Source organism: Gouania willdenowi, chromosome 21 (genome assembly GCF_900634775.1).
Source record: "Gouania willdenowi chromosome 21, fGouWil2.1, whole genome shotgun sequence".
NCBI classification, from domain to species: domain Eukaryota; kingdom Metazoa; phylum Chordata; class Actinopteri; order Blenniiformes; family Gobiesocidae; genus Gouania; species Gouania willdenowi.
The window spans coordinates 27,492,355-27,512,279 of NC_041064.1; the positions used below are offsets into that span (position 1 = coordinate 27,492,355).

At 41.0% G+C, this 19,925-nt stretch overlaps 2 protein-coding genes across 12 annotated transcripts in view; one reads left to right on the forward strand and one right to left on the reverse strand.

Moving 5' to 3' along the window:
- Window positions 1–1,732, reverse strand: part of LOC114455225 (interleukin-10 receptor subunit beta-like) — an 84,980-nt gene extending 83,248 nt beyond the window's left edge. For all 10 annotated transcript variants that reach the window (XM_028436305.1, XM_028436304.1, XM_028436309.1 and 7 more), the window contains exon 1: window positions 1,619–1,732. In XM_028436305.1, coding sequence (XP_028292106.1) covers window positions 1,619–1,676 — 58 coding nt within the window. In that variant the 5' untranslated portion in view covers window positions 1,677–1,732. The remainder of the gene's footprint in view (window positions 1–1,618) is intronic.
- A 4,791-nt stretch (window positions 1,733–6,523) lies between these two features.
- Window positions 6,524–19,925, forward strand: part of LOC114455066 (interferon alpha/beta receptor 1a-like) — a 48,946-nt gene continuing 35,544 nt past the window's right edge. For both annotated transcript variants that reach the window (XR_003672650.1, XM_028436074.1), the window contains exons 1-2: window positions 6,524–6,775; window positions 16,973–17,099. Coding sequence is in view for 1 of the 2 variants with exons in the window: in XM_028436074.1 (XP_028291875.1) it covers window positions 6,721–6,775; window positions 16,973–17,099 (182 nt within the window). In the remaining variant the exon portion in view is untranslated. The remainder of the gene's footprint in view (window positions 6,776–16,972; window positions 17,100–19,925) is intronic.

Consider the following 19,925-nt stretch of genomic DNA (forward strand, 5'->3'; position numbering starts at 1 on the left):
TCTGTCAGTCTTGAATACATTTTAGGGATGCACCGAATATTCGGTAACTGAATAGATTAGGCCGAATATTGCAAAAAAAAAGCCACATTCGGCCTTCGGTGAGAGTTAAAAGCAAGGCCGAATAGTAGTGACGCGGTGTCCGACGCACAGATTTCTTAAGCATTTTAATTGGAACTTGACATACAGGCACATCCGCATTAACGGAATCATTAAACAACAGCTGTGCCTGGCTAACTAAGAATAACTCAGTCCGTGCTGTCCTTTAGTTCTTTTTATTCCAGCCATTTGTCCGTGCCTCGTAGGTACACATTCACAGTCAGCAAACTACCTCAAGTACAACCGTTTCAGTGAGAACTTCCAGTTTACAAAATAAAAGTCCGTTGGAGCAACGTTATTAGAATGTTACATTCAAACAACATCTCACCGGAGCGACAGAAGATCCATGGGACATGTTGTTCTGTTGTTGTGGACTAGATCATCGATGCCAGTGATTGTAGAGTCTTAAACATAGTAGATTATTGATAACTTCTGTCAAATATTCTGGCCCCTAGTGGTGAAATAACTTATGCTTCCTTGTGTCCATTTATTTTTGTGTAGTCTGGAATGACATCATCAGGATGATTTAAATTAGGTTAATTTAAACTAAGTTGATCACAACTTAATCAATAAACCTGATCAGTTTCAGTACATCACTGATCCCTGAGAAGAAATCAGGTGACATTAATGCTGTTCTCATACATCTTTATGACATATAAATAATAATCCATAATAATCCATGGCACTACAATTTATATCTAATTTTAATTGTATCTTACTTTATTTTTTACATACATTTTTGTTTAATTTGTTTTTATTGTTGTATTTATTAGTATTTATTTAGTAAAAATAAAAAATAAAAAAAAACAGATTTTATGGGACCAAGGTTTACATTATTAGCCTTGTGCCAAAAGGACAATAATTCATTTGTTGTGGGTTTATCCACTAAAAACTCATACAAACTACCGGAATTAAAGTCAAAACGAAATAACTACAATTTATGGAAAAATCCAAAACTATTATAGGTCATCTATTACAGTAAAATCTTTTGTTCTGCTTTTTCTCTCTCTCTCTCTCTCTCTCTCTCTCTCTCTCTCTCTCTCTCTCTCTCTCTCTCTCTCTCACGAATGACTGTTTAGTCTGTTTTTGTCACTATTTATGTACTGTGTATTTCGTCAATAATGTTGGACTCGCGATATTTTAAATAATTGTCTGTTGTCAGTTTTTATATATAAGGACTATGGATGGAAAGTAGATTTGTGCTTAACCTGTTTGCACGTATGCCGCAGTGGCATTAAAAACAAATACAACTTCCGTGTCACAAAAGGCTTGGCGGCTTTGGTTAGAACAGATGTATCCCGGTAATCCCACGTTTACGGTACTTTTGAGTATCTGAGAAAGGTAATCCCGCACTGCACAATACTCGCTGGCTTTTTGGAATAAATCGTTTAACGTTAAAGTTCGAGTACATTTCGAGGAAAGTGTGACAAAGCCTCGTATAGCCTACATTGTACAAGAACTGTCGCGTGTTTACACGCGCACATATATACCATTAAATAAAATTACGAGAGAGAAAACCTACCTGTACATACACCAACAGCTAAAATCATTGGAAAATAAGCGTACAGAGAGCCTGACATCCTATCCGAGAGACACACACGGGAAGGGGTAGACGCCAGAGCGGGGGGAGGAGGGGGAGGGAGGGAGGGAGGGAGGGAGAGAGAGAGAGAGAGAGAGAGAGAGAGAGAGAGAGAGATAGAGAGAGAGAGAGAGAGAGAGAGAGAGAGAGAGAGAGAGAGAGAGAGAGAGAGAGAGAGAGAGAGAGAGAGTTTTTTTCTTATTCTGTGTTTTATGGCAGTTTGCTACCAATTTTCACAGAGCATTGCCGCCACCTACTGGACTGGAATCAGGCCGTTATATTCTAGAATCTAACCTAAATAAATTCCTCACCATCTCTTTATCTTCTGCTCTAAGTATATTTATTACATGAAAGACACACCTTGTTCTCTCAACTGACTTTTTCAATGTTCTTCTCTCCACCTCATATTGTTTGCATTCCATCATAACGTGTTGTACCGTCCCAAACATCCCACACTGTTCACATTTCCCATCTTTATGTTTTTCTATCTTATTAAGTGTCCCATTTGATCCAGTGTGTCCAATCCTTAATCATGTCATTATAGTGTATAATGTTTACTTCCCTACCAGGAATACTGCCGGGATACTTGACAGTGGGACTGTGTTACTAAAATAAATCTGAGTCAATCCTGCCTGTTCCACGATCACATTACCAATACACCCAAAGCTATTTACATACTGTATGTGTGTTCATGCTCCCAACAATCTTTAAATACGTTCTTGATTTGATGCAATATTCCATGTCCCCTGATATGTATCCAATATGTTAATAACATTTTCAACCTTCTTAGTCTTAATGGTTGTTCATTCATCTCGACTTGTACTGCTGCAACTGGTGAGGTTTTTAACGCTCCACTACATATTCTCAGTCCAGTTTTTGTACAGCTAATTTTTTATGACAAGTTTCTGCTGCCGACATGTTGACTATACATCCATAATCTATTGCTGCTCTCATAATAGCCTGATAGATACTAAAAAGTGATGCTCTCGATGCTCCCCAATCTCTTCCTGAAAGACACCTCAATAGATTTTTTCCTTTTTTGCATTTGTTTATCATTTTTTCAATATGCTGTTTCCATGTTAGTTTCTCATCTAATCACATTCCCAGAAATCTTACTACTTTAACCTGTTCAACTTCTTCACCATACAGTTTCAGTATTATATCCTTATGCCTCCCATAAAAACATATTGCTTGTGTCTTACCCAAAGAGAATCTGACCCCCCAGCTCTCTGCCCAATGCTCCACTCTCCGAGAAGACCCTATTTCCATACCATGTCATAGGCTTTCTCTGTGTAAAAAAGGACTGCAATTACTATTTCTTTATTGGCTTGAGCTTTCCTAATCTCCGATTCTAAATTCAGGATGTTATCAATTGTTTCCAACAAAACCCCCTTTGTGTTCACAAATTCTATTTCTATTTTCTAAAAAATAATTTAATCTGTCCATCACCATTTTCTCCATAGTTTTCCCCAACTGAGACGTCATTGAAATAGGTCTGTAGCTTATGTCATTGGAAAATCCTTCGCCATCGCATTCTAAATGCTGTATTGGCTATTTTTCAATGGATTTGCATCAAATTCACTGAGAGTGATTTTAAGTGGTTTACCCTTAATACTGGATTTTTTCAACTGACGTCATTTCTCACGCCATAATAGAAAAACCACTATAACTCTCATATACAACGGTCAAACAGCCTCACCGTTGATTCACATGATGACTGTCCAGCCCCAAACAAGAATCAATGTGAGAATTACCCATCATGCCTTGTGTTCTCAGATGGCGCCACTTTTAATGAAGTACAATGCTAACAGCTCTAGCAGAAAGACAATATGTTGTGTTGTCTTCATAATAGTGTTGAATGAATCTTATAAGATGAGAGCAGGTCGCTGATGAAGAAAAAACAAGCTGTGATCAGTGGGAGGGGCCTATAATGTCAATGGAAAATCTTTCGCCATCACATTCTAAATGCTGTATCTTGGCTATTATTCAATGGATTCACATCAAATTCACTGAGAGTAAGAGAGTAATTTTTAACTGGTTTACCCTTTATATTGGGTTTTATATTTTATTTCATTGGACCGAAGCTGTTCCACCTGCCAGTAAAAATATAGGTAGGGGTCAATGTTCATGACATCACAAAAAAAAAAAAACTTGTTTCCCTATAACTTGGTCACAAATGGAGGTACAGTGCTCAGACTGCTACATTTAGAAACATTTCCTTTCAATGTATGACCTTGACCTTCACTCAAGGTCATATTTAAATTCAAGGTCAGTCTTCTGTGTGACTGGCGCCATTTAGCATGCCATATTAGAAAAATGCATATCACTCTAATATACAAATTTTAAACTGCCTCATATGTGATACACATGACTGTCCAGCTCTAAACAAGACTCAATGTTGTTGTGTTTTTGATATGTAATAATATAATGTAGCTTTAAAGTAAGACACTTATGTGAGATTTACTAAATATGTGTTGTTCACATTAATAGTGTTTTACCTTTCCATTTTAAACAATGCAGTTGCGTGGAACCGGTTGACATAACATAGTTAAGTAAAATCAACTTTTCTTTTCTGAGAGTGCATTAGCTATAACTCAGCTTGCAGATGATACCACCCTTTTCCTTAAAAATTAGACACAAATACCTATAGCTCTACAAGTAGTCAGTTGCTTTTCCAAAGCCTCTGGTCTTCACTTAAATATTGATAAATGTGAATTAATGGCAATTCATGATCACCCTCAATTAGCCCTGTATGATATACCTTTAAAGACCAAGTGAAATACTTGGGGATTACCATCTCAAAGAACTCAGAAGTCCAATTAAAAATCAACTTTGATAATACAATTAAAAAAAGTAAAACTATATTAAATACATGGTTACAGAGAGATCTCTCCATATTTGGTAGGTTATTGCTCTCTACAATGGAAGGTCTCTCAAGAATCATTTACCCTGCATATTCTCTGGACATACCACAAACTGTTACTAAACAAATCAATCAAAACAACTTCAATTTCAACTGGAATAATAGACATCATTATATAAGGAAGAATAACATTGTCAAGTCTTTAGAGGAAGGTGGTCTTAATGCTATCGACTTTGATTCGATGAATGGTATTATAAAACTAAGATGGTTACGAAACTTTATGACTCATATGAATACTTTATGGTTTAATATCCCTGCTAAAATATTCTCCGATGTAGGCGGCATTCAATTGCTTTTACACTGTGATTTTGAACTGTCCAAACTATCCATAAAATATAAAAATTCCATGAACAAGTCCTACAGTACTGGAAATTAATATATAAACATAATTTCACACCCCATAATGCGCCAATATGGAACAATCAGTATGTCCTTATTAAAAAAAAGTAATTTTAATTTAAAGACTGGGATGATCATGGAATATGGTCAGTTTTGCGTTTAATGGATGAGAGAGGGAATTTACTTAATTTTGAGGATTTCAAGCATAAATACAATATTGCTTGTACAATCCAACAACTTTCTGATGTGATTAATGCAATACCACAAGCTATTATTTGCACTCTAAAAGGTTTTCTACTGTACTCGCACCTTGTCCCTCATGTGCCTTCCTTACTGGTCCAGGACTGCCCCTTTGTGGACAAGAAAACGCTTGCCTTCAACTTCTTGGGTTTAGGGCTTTTGATTGGAGTATGGGCCAGGTTTATCCTGCTTGCTTTAGAGGTTTCATCCACCTCGCCATCCGACACGGATAGAGTAGCAACAAGTTGAACACACACACTGTAGTCGTGGTCTGACATTTCAGAATCAGAATCAGAATCATCTTTATTCGCCAAGTGTATGTTGTACACACGAGGAATTTGACTCGGTCAACTGTGCTCTCTCCAATAGTGAAAACATTCAATAATAAACAATCAACTAGAAAAGATGATAATAAGTATAAACATAAGTATAAATATAAACAGTAGTTAGACTAGAATGTGCAAATAACAAGATGATAATAATAATAATAATAATAATAATAATAATAATAATAATAATAATAATAGTATAAAAAAATAAATAAATACAAAAAAAAAAAAATTAAATAAATAATAGAAAAATAAAGATAATAATAAAATATAATAATAATAAAAGGAAAATAGTGCAGTAGAGCATTGATAAGTAGTGCAGGAGAACATTTAAATTAAAGGTATGTACATGAACATTCTCAGTGTCAGATTGATCCAGGGTTGTTATGTTTGGTTCCAGCACCCTCAATATATGACTAACAAAGTCAAAAGGCTTTGAAAATGTTCCTTTTTGGTAGGCTTTGGGTTATTGCACCACAAAGTTCACAATTCGAGGATTACACAATGTATTTCTTACGAGCCTGCAAATAAGTGTCCGCTCACTTCGCCATCTTGGATCCTCCTCCCACATGTAAGACTTCTATACCACCTGATAGCGTATCTGCAAGTCTACGCTCGGAGTTAGAGTCACTGGCTGCCATCTTGGTATACCAAACAACTGCCAGGAGGACAGGCTGAACAACTGCTGACTATGGGTTTTGGATTCAGTTTAGCTGTTTTCACTATTCTGAAGTTCAGAATATCGCGTTTATTAACATTATCTTTATTGGTGGCTCGTCTGTGTGGACAACCCTAAAATCACCTAATTTATATTGAGCAAAATATACTCAGTTATATTTTATGTACCGTACAATACTACCTTCCGCCGTTAATATTACTAATCAACCCTGTGTGTGTGTGTGTGTGTGTGTGTGTGTGTGTGTGTGTGTGTGTGTGTGTGTGTGTGTGTGTGTGTGTGTGTGTGTGTGTGTGTGTGTGTGTGTGTGTGTGTGTGTGTGTGTGTGTGTGTGGTATAGCAATATGGAGGCGGGTGAGTTCACTCCTGTCGTCCAAATCGGATCTAGTAATATAATAGAGATCAGAGGTTATGGCTCTTTTTAAAAGTGAAACTTTGCTGGTTATAATTGTCGACCGACATTGTCAGAAGGTTCGGTGCTTCTTAGGCAATTCGTCTTGTTAATGTAAAATTAACAAGACAACTGCACGGTGAGAATATGTATACATCTCTATGCTTCCACTGTCTTATTGGTTGGGTCATCTGGCGCACGGGTAAGTCTTTCAGTACAATGACATAACTGAATAGTTTGTTTTGTGTTTGTTTTTAATAATAATAATTGTTTGGATTTATGTAACGCTTTGACTCAAAGCGCATTACAGAAGTTATAGAAACCATTAATAATTCACACCAGTCACTCACATCAGTCATACGAGTGGTGGTACACTTTTTAAACCGCGAACTGAGGCTGAAAGCCGTGGCTCGGCTCAGTAGTACTTTGATCATTTCTTGGGAAAAACGGAACGACATATCAGTATGTCTGAAGTGCATTATACTAGTTATTCTTAAGTATAGTTTAAAACTATTTTCCTCATCACACTTTTAGGTACCAAGTACACTTACCCAATATATACTGAACAAAAATATAAAAGCGCAAACCAAAATGCTGAGTTAAATTGATTTATGGTGAAATATGCTCACAAATCGTGTTTTATTAGTGTACTGAATTTGTTTTGCTGAATTCTAGGGACACACTGTTGACCACTCCCTACCAGATTACCCACTCATTGAATATTCCACTCCTGAGCCGCTAGAGCATGACACAAGCATGGCAATGTTCAAACTGAGCATGTTCGGGTTTAAATATATGGAACCCCAAAAGATTAATAATTAAATAAATAAAAACAACATTTTGAAATAAATACCATTTTGATAATTAACAGACATATATAAAATATGGCCATTGAATTGTAAAATAAGGTAATGTTATTCTGAAATATGTTTTCTTATTCTTTAATATATTATTATTATTATTATTTTATTACTATAATTAGATATTTCATAATTACTATTTTAACAATGTCATACTTTTTAAAATAATGACTTTTTATTTATTTTCCAAGGTTTTATGAAATAAAAAAGTTTTTTACAAAGCCAATTTTTATTTCATAATGTCCTTGTCCACATTGGCCTTTTTAATTTCATAATGTTGTTTTTCAGCAGAATGACTTGGTCTGTCAATCAAAGCACATAATGCGGAACCAGTTTGGTGATTGGCTGATCCTTTACGCAGACATGAGCAGCAGCACTTGCAGTATCGATTCAAGCATAAAGACGTATCATTAATGCTGAGAAGTCTGAGTGCCACTAGTGCATCACACGTTTGAGCAACACAGTCTCATCCCCAACTCGTCACATATTGATGATCGGTCAGGACTCAGGACCCCTTTGATGTTCATTTTCAACGCGGGTCCGTGTTCCGCCCAGTCATTTCAATGGGCTGACGTCAGGTCGCGTGACTGCTGACTCCTCAATGAAAAACATTGCGGGCATCTCGTATATTTTAGTGGCAAAACACACAGGAAGTCCAGAATCATAAATTGAAAATTGCAGTTTTCGCTCACGTTGTATTTTAACGCGTTTCTCATAGGGCGTTTCACTGACAGGGTTCAAAATTGCTGGAGATCATCGAGAGAAGTGGAACACCAAAAGCAGTCTATATATTTTTTTTATAACTTTTATGGGGTTTGCAGGGCGGAGCCATGAATTTTGGGCAAAAATGTCAAAATATAAAATTTTTGCAAAATGCTCCCATTTGCACATACAAACTCCGATTTGCGTCAAATGTGAATCAGTTGTTGAACCCCGGCCCTAAATGGTCACGAGGGCGCTGGGGGGCCCATTTTGAAAATGACTACTCCTCTGTTATTTTTCCTTATATCGGAATGCAGTTTTGTATGAATACTCTATGAATGAATATAATGAGACGCTCGGGGCCCTGCGTATTAATAAAATGAATAATTTTCATTAAAAAACTGGAAGAAGTGTGGTGTTATAAAACTTTTGACCGGTAGTATATATATATATATATATATATATATATATATATACATATATATGCTGTATATTATTAAGATTTAACATACAAAATGAATGTTCCAACATTTAAATGTGAATCTGAAGAATTGAGTAAGCAGTTGCTTCCTCTCATTTTACCTTCTCCCCTCTCCTTTCTTTCTTTGCGTTTTTTGGCCTGGTTTTCCTTTCTTGATTAAAGACATATTGCTGTCTATCTCCTGCTCCATGTCACATCCACATTCATTAAAGAATGGTAGCTAGGGCCCTGATGCAGCATGAATAATTGTTTTTAATGCAAAACTGTGCTAAACAACCAGCTTTAAAATGCATTTTTGTACATGTATATAAAACAGACTTCTGAGGGCCCTCCCCTGCCTTGGGCCCTGGGTACTTTGTACCTTTTACCCCCCTCCCCAGTCCGACGCCCTGCTCTGAGTATGTCACCACGGTAACATTCTCCGTTAACTGAACCTGCTCGCTGGCATGTTTTGTATAAGAAACCCTGGGTTTTTACCTGGCTTCCCCCTGAACATCAATCAGTCATGGATTGTTCGTTCATTCCAAATAAATAGAGATGCGCTGCGCTTTTTTTTTCTTTGAGAACGTTACTGCTTTTCAATGAACACTTTAACTTCCCTTGACACCCTTCTCGGACAATACATTTGAAACATCACACACCACGGACGTGCGTTGACATCGTTAGAAATGTGTGCTGCTTTACATTTTTCTGCACGCACACATATCCTGTACATGCACAAAAACATTGTTTTGGGTTTATACATGCATGTAATGAGGCCATTTGTGTCCTGAGGGGTGACAGGCTCGGAAGAACTTCCCCCTGGCATGCCTGGCTGAAGGCATGCCAGGGGGAAGTTTTTCTGTTGGCTGAACAGACCTCAAATGTTACTTTTTTTAAAAAAGATATTTGATGCAATCATCATGTACACATGGTTACATTATACAATAAAATGTTTCTTCATTGTCAGAGAACAAACAGAGAACAAATAAGTAGCCTGCAGAGGATGAGGGCAGTCAAATGTCATTTGTTTTTAAATCTTCCATATTATTTAGAGGGGCTTAAGCTAAATTAATATATATATATATATATATATATATATATATATTTCCATCTTTTCCAACACCTCCATGATTGTCTGTCTTTGTGTGATTGTAGCCACGTCATTTGCAACTCCGCAACACACGTGCAGACTGAAAGCAGTGTTAATTTTGGCAGAAAATTCTGATTTAGTCTTAGTCTTAGTCTTTTGAATAACACACCATTTAGTCTTAGTCTAGTTTTAGTATTCTGAAATCTTTTAGTCTTAGTCTAGTTTTAGTAGACTAAACATTAGCAGATATTAGTCGACGACATCTACAGTGGACTTAGTCGACTAAATGTTTCTTTTTTCATGGAATGGTTAGGTATAAGGGTTTGCAATACAAAATATGCAATACAGACACAGATAACGGTTGTAATACAACATGTATTTTATTCTTAATGTCTTAACAGAACTCTCCTCCTTCAATATTGCATCAATCTCCAGTTTGATCTTCTGTGGACTATGTGCATCATTGATGCATGAGATCTAAAATGTGTTGAATTCAGGGGCTTATTTTGAACAAAATCCAAGTTAAATAACTGGTTGGGCTACAATGCCTCACGTCTTGCGACTCTGTGCAAAATCAACAAGATATAAACAGAACAGACAAGTGCAATTCTGAAATTTAAAATAAAAAATGTATTGGCTGTAACTACCAAAGAGTACTCCTTTGTCTTCAAGTAAAAAAGAAAAACCTTGTCTCTCAGCATTGAAAATACAGGTAAATATCACATTAAACTAAAAAAGCACACAACTCTGTGAACATCATCTTCATCATCTCTTACTATGCATTGAGTGCAAAATCAGATATTTGAAAAGAAAAAATAAATATGTAAAAGAAAATATGCATCGTCATTGCACAAAAAATGAAATTCTTCTGTTAATAAATAAAAAGAGGTATCAATAAGCTCAACTCAAAACAAGTGAATTACATGCTAAGCTGTAATGCCATTTTTGCATGGAACAAAAAATCTCTGTTCTCATATTAAATAAAACAAATACCAATATCAAGTTGTGCAGCTACAGGAAATGCTGTAAATAGCAGTGAACACAACTGTTCTATTTCTCTCTGTTCATTTTAAGGAAAGCGCTTCGCTCCAATGTGACCCTTCCTCTGTTGCGCCGTCCTCTTGTGAGGTCACCTGTGATGCTGAATACCCTCTCTGCAAAAGCTTGAGAAGCTGGCATAGCCAACAAGTCTAACGCAAGTGGCTTTAAACTGTGATAAAAACTGTCACTCTTTTCCAGCCAGAAGTCTGTTCCTGTATCCTCAGTGATGGGATGTGAAAGTTCTTCCTTGTACTTGATGATCTGCTGCCTGATGCTGGTTGTGGAGGTTTTCTGTTTAAGCCGCGTGGTGCGGCATTTTGAGAGGAACCTAAATACAGGCTGCTTTGAGGATGGTGCTGCTTCTGGTTCCTCAATCACCTCTTCTTCTGCATCTTCTTCAGACTGGTCCACCTCCTGTCTTGTGTGTGGGAAAGTGCATTTGACCACATAGTCCTCTGCCTGTTTCAGCAGTTCCGGGATATTTCCATCAGCCACATCAACATTAACAAGGATTTCACAGACAGTTGGGTTGACAAAGCAGGCAGCTGCTGCAAGCGGTGAGAACTTTTCATCAGCTGAATCCAAGAAGCAAGCAAAACGCTGGTTCAGATTTGCTCTCATTTTCTCCGCAAGAGTGGCGAGGTCTCTGTACCGAGTGCTCTCTGCAAAGTCAGTTAGGTGACTCAGCAGATCAAAGAGGGCAGGAACCACTAGGGACATAGATGAGGTGTCACTCTGGAGGGTTTTAGTGTGTTCCGCAAAAGGCAGCAGTAGGTCTTGGATTGATGAAAGCTTTTGCCACTCACTGGTAAGCAAACCGTCCCATCCCATGTCACTTGCGATTTGACAGACTGCATCTTTGACTGTGAGGAGTCGTGTGACCTTGCTGAATGTGCTCGACCAGCGTGTGGGGCAGTCATTTACAACAATAAGACCACACTGGTCCAGTACCCTCTGTGTTGCAACTGAGGACTTGCGAAAGAGCTTCACCACCGACCTTGCTTTGTTGAGGACTCTTTTGACACTCGTCTCTTTCTGCAACATGTGGACCACAAGTTGTATAGTATGCACCACACACGGTGTCCGGTCCATTTCCATGTCGACATGATGGTACCTAAAAACAGGAAGAAAGGACTACCAAATAAGTATTTAACCTAATAAAGTGACTGGTGCGTGTGTGTGTGTGTGTATTCATGTGTCAGGGAAAATCATTCATGTGATAATTGGCATTTAAAAGAATAAACTAATCATGGCTCACCGCTGGTCTTCCGTTACAGATTCAGAATCACTTTCCATTGTGGACCCAGGGGAGTCGTCCTCTGAGTCTGAGCTTGTTTCTTCTGCTGTTGTGTGTTTAAAGGCTGCCACCATGTTACTCCCATTGTCCGTTATTACGGTCAGGATCCTCTCCTTTGGTATGGCCCACTCCTGCATACATTTATCCACGTATGCCTTGATAGACAGTGCAGTGTGTGGGTGAGCTACTTGTTCAAGGGCCAACAATATGTGTACAGGTTTACTTTGTTCAACACAAAAGTAGCATGCGCTTATGGCAAGGAATGAGGCTGTCAGTCCTTTTTTTGTCCACATGTCAAGGCCAATCGATACTCTCCGGGCAGCAGCCAGTCTCTCTTTGAATCTCTGTCTTTCATGTTCATACTGTGTTTCAATCAAATTGCTCATTTTGGTTTTCTTTGGAACTGTTAGTCTCCGATCTACTATCTCCATCATTAGCACAAAGTCCTCGTCTTCAATTGTTGTGACTGGTAAACCTGTGCGTCCAATCCATCTAGCTATGGCCTGCTCCTTGGTATGTTGTTCTTCCGATTCAGTTTTGTATTTTGAAGAACTTTGGAAAGCTGTAGAGATGGTCTGCTGCTGGGTTTCACTAGCAGCACTAGCTTTATTTCCACTTGGCCCATGGTCATCTTTGTAATCAGACTTCTTCTGTATCTGTGAGGGTGAAAAGGGGGGAAGCAAGCTGTGATTCTTTTCTTTCTTGCCCAATCTCCTCAAGCCTCTCTGACACACACACACACACAGACACACACACACACACACACACACACACACAGACACACACACACACACACACACACACACACACACACACACACACACACACACACACACACACACACACACACACACACACACACACACGTATGTTTATTAAGCTGGCTTTTGCCTTCACAAATCTGCCATCTCAGTGTGAAATGAGAATAACTGCTTAGGCTACAATGACACCCACACACACAATCTACTTATAGTAGGCCTAGATATTTCATTCAATTTGAGAATATTGAATATTTATAATCCTATTAATTCAGCGAGATAATCGCCTCAGACTCAGTTTTATCAATACAGTTCAAATGTGGATTCCTTTAGCTTCTATCGTACTCCAAGTTTAGCAGACACACAGGTGTTGATATGATAAAATAACCGTAGCTTACCTTCGCATGTATTTCTTGATGAGTCGTCTGTAAATGTCGCTTCAAGTTGGTGGTGTTTTTCCCGGAAATTTTTGCTCCACACGCTGTACAGGCGGTCTTGTTGTCCTTGTTGTCATATGTGAAGTGCGACCAAATGTCAATTCTTCGTTTTCGCCCTAGTCCTGACATGTCTATTGCGCACGAGACATGCAGTTTCCCTCGGACATGGTAGGCTAAACCGTTGTGTTACGTATTTCTCCTCTTAGCTGCTGCGTTTGTTTGGGGTTTGTTTACCTGTTGTTGCTGGCGTGCATTTGCCGCGGTATTTTAAAAATGGCTGCCTCCCTCCGCACAGATTAACCAATGAGATCAACGTATCCTCAAAAGATTCGCTCTGATTGGATTTCTTCCTAACTTGTCCCGCAAAAAGAGCAGTTCTGATTGGATCTCCTCTCCATTCGTCACGCCTTCGAGTTTCGTCTCGTTTTTATTCGTGGACTACAGTGTCAGTTATCCTTCGTCTCAGTCTTCGTCTTCATATCTGACTTTTATTTAGTTTTTATTTAGTTATCGTCCGTGAAAAAGGTTCGTTGACGAACATTTTTCGTCATAGTCTTAGTCTACGAAATTAACACTGACTGAAAGCCTGATGTTTGACAGCTGAAGGCCTCCACGTAATGCCTTTTATACTCTTTGGCCCTTTTTCCATACATCATGAAGGTGATCTCAATGTACTTTTAAGGCTGCACAATTTATACAATTTTAATTGTGATCACGATTTTGGCCTCCACGATTAAATTAACCTGAATGTTGCCGATGTTTACATATAAAATGCAGCTTTGCTGTATATCTAATCAGGCACTTTCTCAACTGCAGTAGTCAGCCAACCACAAGGGGCCGAACACATGAATAAGGCTCCATTAAGATTCCTTAATAACAAGCGAGCGACACTTCAGCAGCTCTGCAGCTTCAGGTCACTCGGTAAACTGGACTGAATCACACTCTGTGAGAGTCCCACGGCTGACAGATTGAGCCACTCAGGGGCCAAGCCCACAGCACCAGGCGCTCTGGGTGTGGGTGGAAAATTGTGCCCCTCACCTGCGACAGCAGGTCTTTGCACAGCGGGAGCTGTCAGGGACGAGCATGCCGCTACTGGTAAAATTCTGCCAGCCAGTGCATGGCAGGCCAATGTGGAGCCACCAGGATCAGTGCATGACCATGCTCCCTCGCCCTTGACAGGGCGGGGGGGTATCAGAGCCAACGAGAGGAATGCATAAAGAAGCATGCACTGCCAATCGTGCGCAGGGAGAAGTACATCGCGCACTGCACGTTTTTCCATGTAACATCCATTCCCTGTACACCAGCGTGCTCCTGGACAACAGGTCTGAGCCCGTGTTCAGTATCACCGGGACGTGCGTTGCCCTCAATGAGAGGAGACGACCACAAATCCACAGGATCAGTTTGCGTGCCAGCAAAAGCAACCAACGAGCACGCAGACCGCACTGGCAGTTGATGTATGCCATGGTCGTGGTATTGTCCGTCCCCACCAGGACATGATGATCTGCTCTTCCGTCTCGGAAGGAAGCAGATCAGCAAGAGGAACACCGCTGAGAGTTCCAAATTATTTATGTGAGAGCGCTGGAGGACCGCATTCCAGCGGCCCCTCACAGGTGTCTGTAAAGACCACCTTCCTGGATGTAACGGTGCCCATATGTACACCGTGCGTCAGGAAGCCGGAGGCCCGCCAGTGTCGCAGAGCCATGACGCACAGGAGATAATTTCCTGTGTAGGGGACAACATGGTCTTTTCCACATATATCATGAACCCTAGATCAGATTGGTGATGTAACACCTGGCTCTGGCCTCCGACTCCGATTGTGCCAAAAGCAGCCAATCGTCCAGATACTTTGCCAGGCGAATGTCCTGCCTCCTCAGCAGGGCTATTGCAGCCTCTGTGCATCGCACAAACACCCTCGGGCTCAGAGAGAGGCCAAAAGGGAGCACACAATATTCATAACATACCCCCCGGAAAGGAAACCCTAGATACTTCCTGTGGGGAGAATATCAAAAGGGCGCATCCAGGATGTCACTTTTCTCTGCATCCGACAGCTACGTGAGGTCGAGCCAATGTGCTTGCGCCTGAATAATCATGTTGCCCATAATTTTTTCTATGGCCTGCGCTGAGCAGCGCTGGGTACAGAGACACGTCAGCAACGGTCGATATCTCATCTATTGTCGCTGGGTCCTGAGACTGAGTGAAATCCTCACATAGCTCCGCTTTGTAAGCTGTGAGGAGGGAGAGGACATTCAGTGCTCTGACTGAGAGCCCCGCCGCAGCGTAGGTTCTGTCAGACGGGTCCGACTGGAGACGGTCCGCTCTAGTCGACAACATGGGTCTCCGCGAAGACACCGCAGGCTGCCGTGGTAGCAGGTGTGCCTCAACCAGTAGCTCTACTGGCGGCATTAAGAGCAATCCGAGGCTCTCCATCGCCTCACAGTTGAGGGTGAGTCACCTGCCACCGAGGATTTTCTGATGAAAGGGCGGTCCTGCCAATAACGGGTCACGGGATCGCCAGCCATGCCACAGCACATCTACACACATCCACTGTATCCAGGTTAGGAAGAGGGGAGACAGGAATGGAACTCTCATCTTCCTTCAGAGAGGCCGCAAAGGCAGCGAATAGTTTGCCTTGCACCGGGGTGATATAAGTCTCGTCCTTCTCATCCACAACCGATCCGGGGGGGTCAGAGGAGTCTCCGTCATATTCCCTGCAGTCAATCATGAGGACATCCTCCACATGTGGGGAGACGGCCGTCGGGAGGCTCCCTGTGCTAAACCCAGCGCAGTGCCGACATGAGCTGGGGTATTTGACCGCCAGCCCGGTGTTTCCAGACCCAGGCAGTCTGAGCACACTTTGTGCTATTTGCTGGAGATTTTGTTTATGCATTGACAGAGGTGAGCCTCAGAGCATCCCCTCTCCTCGGTGAGAAGAGCCTTAACCTTCATTGTTGCGCTGACGCAGGCAGGAAGAACAGCTGAATTAGCCTGAGCTACCATGTGGAGGGATGCAGGCCAACGTGTGCTGGAGCGTTGAAAGACGTCAAGGACAGCGTTTGGATCAAGGCGACAGCTGGCATGCTTGTGTCCGAAAGCTCAGATACCATGGTTATAGGAGGTGGGAGTTTCCCTGGAGGACGGACACGTTTCACCAGCCAATCAGGATTGGCAGATTGAGAAAAATGCTTCTGAGGCCTGCAGATAAGGAGTGCATCCCATAGTGAGACATCTCACAAAATGTTATGAAATAGAACCATTGCAATATTATTATTGTTGTTGTTTTTTAAAGATGGTGGAACCTGTACCCTTAAGGGAGAGCTCTTCTTCACTGCTTTATGCCTTCAATAAAACGGCACAGTTAGAACTGTTACCCCCTGCGGTCACTGATTTTTTTGGGTCACAGATGTCGTTTATCCCCTTTCAGTAAACAAAAGAAGGTTTCATCGGCATCTTTAAAGAGTAAGTACACCCCTGCCTTCTGCTGACCTGCCACTAGGAGGGAAATTCAAAAAATGCCTTGATTATGTCGGTACTGAGAACTTCATGGTTTAATGCCGATACAACCTTTTATTAGAATAAAGTTAAATTGTTTTCAAGTATTTAATCAAAAGAATGTTATCACTTTTTAAGGCACTATACTTAAAAACATCTTCCAAATGTTAATTATATCTTCTTGATACTGTGATACATTACATACTGTACGATTACGTAACATTTTATTAGGGGTATATATATATATTTTTTTTCTTCTCAGGTGGAGCAAATCTGGCCTCACCCCAGAAAATTGACGTGATCACATTGAACACTAATTACATTCTTTGCTGGGATTGGGGTGACACTGAGGAGTCCGTCACCGCTACTTTCACTACACAATATCTTGAGTAAGTTTTGGCTATATTAATGTCTTTAAACAATTGCTTTTAACTACTGATGTAATACATTTTAACTATTGTGTCAGATATACTGTGCAAGTTTGTGTAATGTACTGTTTTTATTTTTATTTTGAAATTAAGAACTCTCTCTGGTGTCATCTGCATTTTCATTACTGGAACCATAGGTGAAAAGTTTCTCCTAGGTCTATTTATCAATCTAGACTAGAGCAGGGGTTTTCGAAATGTCACAATATACACAGTGTGCCTCATTTTGGTGACATAACACTGCTCGGATTGTTGATTAGGGGCTGCACACGCACAAAACCAGCCTGAAGGATGTGCACGACACTTGTGATTTAAAAAAAAATTATATGTATTGTGAGAATGTGCGCACCGGTACTTTAACTCTGACCCCGGCGCACACAACATTTTAGAGACTTGAAATGACGCCTAACTTATTTCATGCATTTAATGTCTTCACGTATTAAAGAATAAAACCCGACAGATCAGGTCAGGTTTGGAAAGATATTTAGAACTGCCGGTTGCGTTCGGTTCAGGCTCGGTCACATAACGTCCTTGCTTGAGGCGTTCTTCTCTAATACCACTTTGAGACAATTTTATTGTTTACATAGTTGATCATTTTGAAGACTGTAATTAGTGTAGGGCATGCAGGGCTCGAGACTGCGACCAAAATGGTCGCTTATGCAAGTATATTTTCAATGTGTGCGAGTGAAAATGTTATCTGGTCGAATCTGTACGAGTGCGTATGGGTGACCTTATTTTGGACGTAGCGGCTGAGCGCTTTGTCACATTGAGGGCAGCAGTTGAACCAACTGTGTCCGGTCGGCTGCTCGGCTGTGGATGCGCCCCGCCCCTCCCGCCGCGGTGGGGACCTCGCTACCATGTATAGTGATGCGTTCAAGTGCAGAGTGTTAAAAACGGAGAACTTTTGCACCTTTGAGTCTCACATGATACAAATTGGTTCTAAAAACTCGTTTTATTGTGTTTTAATTTATCGTCCCCCTGGCCCTGCTGGTGCATTCTTGTCTGATTTTTCTGACTTTTTATCATCTATCATTAGGCTGGAAAAGGTTTTAATCCTAGGAGATTTTAACTTGCACATTGATAATGATGTCTCTGCCCCAGCAGCTGATCTTTTAGCTATGACTGAAGCTTTTAACTTTATCCAACATGTCTCAGGCCCCACCCACCATAAAGGGCACACCCTGGACCTGATCTTCTCACTTGGTTTGAAGGTGGAAAACGTGAGTGTCGAAGACGTCTACCTAAGCGACCACAGTGGTGTCTTCTTTAACATGGTGGTCCATCCTGAGCCCCGTCCTCTACCTGTGAAAGTAGAGAGGAGGATTATTACAGAGTCAACAGCAGATAGATTCTGTATTAGTTTTGATCCCTTTGTTTTTAATGACTTGTTTTAATAGTCACTGTGCTATTATCCTGGATCAAGTGGCCCCTTTTAAAACTAGTAACACGGCTTGTCGACAGTCGTCTCCCTGGATTAACGACAAGATTGTGATTCTGCGGAGATCGTGCCGTAGAACCGAGCGCCTTTGGCACTCCTCCAGGCTGGAGGTTCATAGGCTCCATTTAAAGGAACTGGTGTGTTCCCTTAAACATGCTGTGGTGGAACCCCAACTGAAAAAACCCAGCTTGGACCCATCAGAACTTCAGAATTTCAGGCCAATTTCCAAGATCCCGTTCCTGGCTAAAGTTCTAGAAACGCTAGCCTGTAAACAACTGACATCATTCTTGGAGAGCAACAACACATTTGATACTTTCCAGTCCGGCTTCAGAAAGTTTCACTCCACTGAGACAGCACTGCTGAAAGTGTCAAGTGACATCATGATGGCTGCAGACTCTGAAAAATGTTCCGTCCTGGTCCTGTTGGACCTGTCTTCTGCCTTTGACACGGTGGATCATCATATCCTGGTTGGCAGACTGCGGGATGTGGTTGGCTTGTCAGGCCCTGTGTTGGAGTGGTTCAGATCGTACCTGACCGGTAGAACATTCTCTGTGTACTACAACAACAAAACGTCAGAAACTGCGGATTTAAAGTGGGGTGTACCTCAAGGCTCGGTCCTTGGGCCGCTTTTGTTCCTGATTTATTTACTCCCTCTCGGTGAGCTGATCCAGCAGTGCCCTGATGTCTCCTATCACCTATACGCAGATGATCTCCAGCTGTACTGCAGTTTTAAGCCCTCCGAACCCCAAAACGTGCTTTCCCTCACAAACTGTCTGGTAAAGGTAAAACAATGGCTGAATGAAAATAGCCTCCAACTGAACTCCAGTAAAACGGAAACCCTAGTCGTTGCCCCGGACATTATTGCTCCTCTTATCAAACAGCACCTTGGCGCCCTAAGTAGCACTGTTAAAAGTTCTATAAGGAACCTTGGAGTAACTTTTGATGAAGGGATGTCCCTAGAACGTCACTCTAAGCAGCTCATCAGGAACTGTTTCTTCCACCTGAGAAACATCTCAAAGCTGAGACACATAGTCTCTGGTCCTGAGCTTGAGATGGTCATCCACGCGTTTGTTTCCTCACGGTTGGACTATTGTAACAGTCTGTTTACATGCCTTAGCAAAAAGGATCTGGCTCGTCTTCAAGTGGTCCAGAACTCTGCTGCACGCCTCCTGACCCGTACCTGTAGGAGAGCCCATATCACTCCTATTTTAAAAACTCTACATTGGCTCCCTGTCATCTACAGGATGAATTTTAAAATCCTTGTGCTGACTTTCAGGGCCCTTCATGGCCAGGCGCCTGAATACATTGAGGGTCTGATCCAGCCCTATGTTTCAAACAGGAGCTTGAGCTCT